Source organism: Emys orbicularis, chromosome 8 (genome assembly GCF_028017835.1).
Source record: "Emys orbicularis isolate rEmyOrb1 chromosome 8, rEmyOrb1.hap1, whole genome shotgun sequence".
Taxonomy (NCBI): Eukaryota; Metazoa; Chordata; order Testudines; family Emydidae; genus Emys; species Emys orbicularis.
Genome location: NC_088690.1, coordinates 25798162 through 25804161, shown reverse-complemented (window position 1 = coordinate 25804161; position 6000 = coordinate 25798162). Strand labels below are relative to the sequence as shown.

General features: G+C 45.6%; 1 protein-coding gene across 1 annotated transcript in view; it reads right to left on the bottom strand.

Annotated features, from left to right (window-relative positions):
• Nucleotides 1-1063: 1063 nt before the first annotated feature.
• The window catches only part of GIPC2 (GIPC PDZ domain containing family member 2), a 59151-nt gene continuing 54214 nt past the window's right edge, over nt 1064-6000 (bottom strand). Inside the window, exon 6 of the mRNA XM_065409782.1 lies at nt 1064-1215. Coding sequence (XP_065265854.1) covers nt 1064-1215 — 152 coding nt within the window. The remainder of the gene's footprint in view (nt 1216-6000) is intronic.

Here is a 6000-nt window from a genome sequence, read left to right as displayed (position 1 = left end):
CTAATAAGCACATGAGTTGTCATATGCCACAGCATTCAATGCCAGATCCCTGCCATTACGTATGTGTGTGAATAAATAGGTGCAGCTGGCTTTTGTGTGTTCTTTTGTTGTCCAGAAGACTTTAATGTAGCAACATGGCAGACAGAGACTGATATATAATCTGTCGTATACATTTCTAATAGACCCACCACAGTAGTAGTTAGGCATCTTATATTACAGACGGGGGGAGGAATAGCTCAGTGGTTTGAGCATTGATCTGCTAAACCTAGGGTTATGAGTTCAATCCTTGAGGGGCCACTTAGGGATCTGGGACAAAAATCAGTACTTGATCTTGCTAGTGAAGGCAGGGGGCCTTTCAGGGTCCCTTCCAATTTTATGAGATAATATATGGTGATATACCTATTTTATATAAATCATTTCCATCCAAAGGGTGTCAGATCTCAAATGAAGCCTTGGGGGTTGTTGAGGGGAAGCTTTTTCTGAACCTCACCCCTATACAAAGAGTAGCCTCTTCCCAACTTTCTGTAAGGAAGAGCACTCCTTCATACACAACAGTAAGAAGGGGTTAGATATATAGCAAAGTGTACATGAGGGAACAGAGGATTATTGAGTTATAGCACATCTGAGTACTTTTTCATATTATCAAGTTTTATAAAGCTTTTCTTTAAAAAAGATAAAATACCCCTAGCTCTTTATTATATATGTCTAATATCTCTTCAGAGAACTGCAAAATACTTTTAATATACTGCACATGTGAGAAAAAAAATACTGGATCAATGGAATACTAAACAGATACCGTGGAACTGTTCCATATATTAATTTATAAAAGTAGATTAAATATTTGTTTTTAAATGTGTAGTTTTCAGCATATCTGGATGCTATACAAGGTTTTTCAAAACACGTACCCAGAAAAGACTACTTTGCAAAAGGTTTTAAAGGGGAATATTTCAAATATATACAGCATCAGCCCATCGTTCATATTAATAAATTGAAATTCTGATCCCATAATTGTTTAAAAGCAATTGTATCTTCAAACAGCGATTAATAAATTGTACATTTCTCATTAAAATCGTCCTTGTTTAGCATCACCTATGGCTCCCCATACATCAAAAACAAACTCATCTGGAAATGCGAAGTCTCCAAGAGCTTCATCAAGTGCAACAGCAAATTCATCTGGATTGTTCTTGTCTCTTCCTGCTTCTACCATTGTTGCAGCTTAAAAACAAAAACAAAAACAAAAATGACCAGCCCACAAACACACATATAGAAAGATTATAAAGAAAATTACAGTTAAATTACATGCTCATTGTAACATTTCAAAATAATATATTTTAAACACTGAGAAAGGTCTGCTTAGGGGAGATTTTAAAATGCATCTAACAAGATTTAGGAGCACAAGTCCCAAAAGAGAGTCAACAGGATTCATGCTCCTAAATCTCCCCCTTAATCACTAGTGCTCTTCTATGTGGAAAAGCATGGTTGGGTTCCTAGGGACAAATTCTTCCTGATCTTGTTCTGTTTAGTTCTGGTTCATTTCTCCTTGCTCAGCACAGACTCAGTATCCTTACTACTAACTGTAGTGTCTTGTGAAAGTAAATCCAGGTCTGGAGCTAAAGAACCAGATAAGATGTGGCACAACACTTCATAACACAATGTCTATTCCAGGATGTCAGAATTTTTATGCCAGATTGTGACACCAACTACTTATCATAAATTCAGTAATTTTAATTGTGAGATCAAGATGCAAATGTGCAACATATTTAATCAACTGGGCTTCATAGAACAGCTCTTAGCAAGCCAGAGCTTAAAATGGCCACCCTTTTGGACGCTGGATGATCTGTGGAAGTGGAGAATTCACAGGACCTGAGCCTGGAGAGCAGCGTACAACCTGTACACAAAAGGTATGCAACTGAAGACAGACTGGTTTCCAAACACTTGCAGAAGTCAGGGTGAATCAGACTCCAATCAGGAGCATACTCAGCTTGCCCAGCATTTGAAAAGGAACATTGTAAATATGACAAGAAAAAAAAACACTGAAAACACCATATCTTTTCTAGGATGAAAAAATTCAAACCCTGGACAGGAAAAAGTAAATCTCTCTGCTATGTAAAAAGCAGAAAACAGAGGGCAGAGCACTCCAGGTTGGCCAAGCAATGAATACAGAAGGAGACAGAGGCTAGGTCTACACTGCAGCGGGGCTCCGACCTAAGATACGCAACTTCAGCTACGTGAATACCGTAGCTGAAGTTGCGTATTTTAGGTCGGCTTACCTAGCGGTGAGGACGCGGGAAAGTCGACCGCTGCCGCGCTGCCGCCGACTCCGCTGCCGCCTCCTGCCGAGGTGGATTTCCGGAGTCGACGGCAGAGCGATCAGGGATCAATTTTACCGCGTCTTCACTAGACGCGGTAAGTCGATCCCCGAAAAACCGATTGCTACCCGCCGGATCGGCGGGTAGTGAAGACAAAGCCAGAGATGTAGGGTGGCCCAGTGGATAGGGTCTTAGACTAGGGCTCAAGAAACCTGCGTTCTTTCCCTACTGAGCCAACAGCCTTCTGGGTGACCTTGGATAAAGTCATGTCACCTCTCCGTGCCTCAGTTTCCCCATACATAAAATGGGGATAATGATACTTACCTTGTTTGTAAAGTGCTTTGAGCTCTACAGATAAAAAGAAAGAGCTCTCTACATTATCTGAAATATTCTCATTTGAAAGACAAATACACAAAAATTGATTATAAGAAAATTGCAAGCCAAAGAGAAGATACCAGAGGGCTTCTGCCACACAAAGCAGAATAAAGACTTTCAAAAGTGCTTGGAAAAAAACCCTCAAGAATGTATAGGATAAACTTAATCAATTTACAAAAGGGAATAGTAAAAAGATATTAAACATGGAGAGATTTCAGGTGCAAATGAAGATCCAGTGGGGGAAAAAAAAAATCTGATTTGTCATTAGAAATTTTGAAAAGCAGGTCTCTAACATCATTTTAGAGTAAAGGAAGACAAACAGCCTTTGGAATTACGCTGTGGCAAGATCAGTTAGGAAGATCTGCTGTACTGAAACAGCTACAGTGCTATTAAGGCAGATATGAGAACAAAACTATAGAAAAATGTGCATTAGGCCCTAGTGTATTTGTAAAGCCTTGGAAGAAGGATAGAATGATGCATCCCTTTAAAGCCACTGTATTGTAATCTAAGACAACTAGCACATCTAGTACACAAGGTTGCTAGGGCACCGAGCAGACTGCTGAAGCTCTGCTAATAGAGCAGCATTAACCCTGTATGTGTATGTGGGCCAGCATTTACTTCCACAAAACAGCAGAGTATGAGAAATTGTGACTGAGTTACAGATTTCAGATTGGAAATGGATACATTTATGGTAATTATTTTGGACCCAATCCTCAGCTTCTGCCAAAGAATAATCGGTAGAGTTCAGGAGGGAGGGACACTCTCCCAATCCTGGACCATCTGGGCACTGGTCTAAAACCCAGGATCAATTAGAGAAGGCTGCTCTAACTTTATGCCTGCTACCGATATCCTCAGGGACCTGTTACAGCAGTTGGAGATTGGCAAGGCCCAGGGATGCCTTGGCCATGCTGCCTGCACCAGCTGCAAGGATGATGAAGGGGTGTCAGCACAGGAGCCACAAGAGCAGCTCTATGCAGCCAAGGACCCCTTAGTCAGGGAGAATCCTTCAGTGGATGGCTGAGATAATTTTAGGGATGCTGGGTGCTTGCAAAGCTATGCAAAGCAGTCTCAGCACAGCCAAGGACTTGGCCTTTGAATGCAGCTTGCTCACTGAGATATTTGTGTAGATGCCACCGCCTCACGGCATATTCACAACAATGGAGAATATTACAGCCTAGAATCAAATCAATTCAAAAACACTTCTGCTTTTACTGGCTCATGTCTTTTTCTTAAATTGCCAGCTGATATTAACTGAAACTTTGTGATCCATCCAATACTCAAGTCTAGGGTTACCATATTTCAGCAAGCAAAAAAGAGGACGGGAGGAGCCCCGCCCTAGCCCCGCCCCTGTCCTGCCCTAGCCCCGCCCCTGCCCCTCCCACTTCCCGCCCCCCTCAGAACCCCCAGCCCTCCCCCCGCTCCTTGTCCCCTGACTGCCCCCTCCTGGGACCCCTGCCCCTAACTGCCCCCCAGGACTCCACCCCCTACCTAAGCCTCCCTGCCTCTTGTCCCCTGACTGCCCCCTCCTGAGACCCTCCCCCCATCCTAACTGGCCCCCTAGGACCCTACCCCCTACCTGTCCCCTGACTACCCCAACCCTTATCCACATCCCCACCCCCAGACAGACCCCTGGGACTCCCACGCCCCATCCAACCACTCCCCACCCCCTGACAGCCCCCCCCCCAGAACTCCCGACCCATCTAAACCCCTCTGCTCCCTGTCCCCTGACTGCTCCGATCCCTCTCCCCACTCCTGCCCCCTGACAGCCCCGCCCCCAGAACTCCCAACCCCCCCCCGCTCCTTGTCCCCTGACTGCCCCCTCCTGGGACCCCTGCTCCTAACTGCCCTCCAGAACCCCACCCCCTACCTAAGCCTCCCTGTTCCTTGTCCCCTAACTGCCCCCTCCTAAGACCCCCCCGACCCTAGCTGCCCCCCAAGACCCTACCCCCTACCTGTACCCTGACTGCCCAAAACCTTATCCACACACCCCGAGAAAGCCCCCCCCGAACTCCCGACCCCCAGTCTCTTGACTGCCCCCTCCAAAACCTCCCTGCCCCTTCTCCGACCCCCTGGCCCCCTTGTTGTTGGCCTTCGCCTAATGTCTCTGTGAACTTGCTCAGGAACGGCCTGAGCCGTTCGTCCCGGCACGCTGGGCAGCAGTGGAGGAGGAGCGAGGGAGGAGCTCCAGACTGCCCGAGGCGATCTGCAAATGCAGGGAGGGAGTGATCTCTGCTGCAGGGGAAGCGGAGGAGGGGCTCTCTCTGGCTGTCGGAGCCCCATGTAAGTGGCACCATCCGGCCGGCTGCCCTGTTAGCCGCGCGCGCTCTGCATGGGGTGGGGGAAGTCCGGTCCTTTACAAATTCCCCCCGACGCTATTTTTAGCTCAAAAAGCCGGACATGTCCGGGGGAATGGTAACCCTACTCAACTCACTGTTTTCCCAAGCACCACAGAGAAAATGCTATTGTCACATTTGGAAGGATTTGAAAACCCCTATAAATTTTCCACTTAGAGGGATGTAAAACAACTTATGCAACAGTGCCTGATCAAGGTAACAGAAGCATAAAACCACTAGCAGAGGATCTCTACCCTTGAATCAACCTGGAGCCTGTAAATCTGTCTGATCAAAACCATGTGAGCTTCTCCTGGTTTCAAGTTTTCTTAACATAAAACTCCTCCCAAGTTCACTGATGTTTATGAACTTTTGGCAAACCAGAGCTGACTTATGTGAAGATGTGACAAGTTATGAGTAAACTTGGGTCACTCTGGGTGAAAATCATTGAATCAGTAGTTTTGATTGAATTTTACTTTGAGTTTGAATGTGCATTCATTCAAACATGAAACTCAAACACAGAATCTGGAAATCAAAGCCAAGGAACCTTGCATAAGTCCTGGAGAACTGAAATTGCTGAGATTTTCACAGCGCTAGTTGAGATTCCCCCCTGACTCCCAGGGGTTATTAACCCTGTTTAAAATGCACGGTTCCATGGGGAGGAGGGAATAAACCACAACATTCAAACAGCTGAAATAGCATCTCAAAAATATCTAATTAGAGGTTTAACTAAACTTTTTTTTTTTAAATGACCATAGAGCTGAAACACCCATGAGAAATTTCAGCCCAGTCAGTGAGATTTTTCAGAACAGGAGCTTGTAATAAAAGTGCTTCCTTAATGGTAATCAGGGCCGGCTCTAGGCACCAGCAAAGCAAGCAGTTGCTTGGGGTGGCAAATTTGCAGGGGCGCAAGAATCCAGCATGGGAGCTGAGAACCAACAGGGGGCCCTGGGAGCTGTAGTTCCTTGGTTAGCTCCCTGTCTATA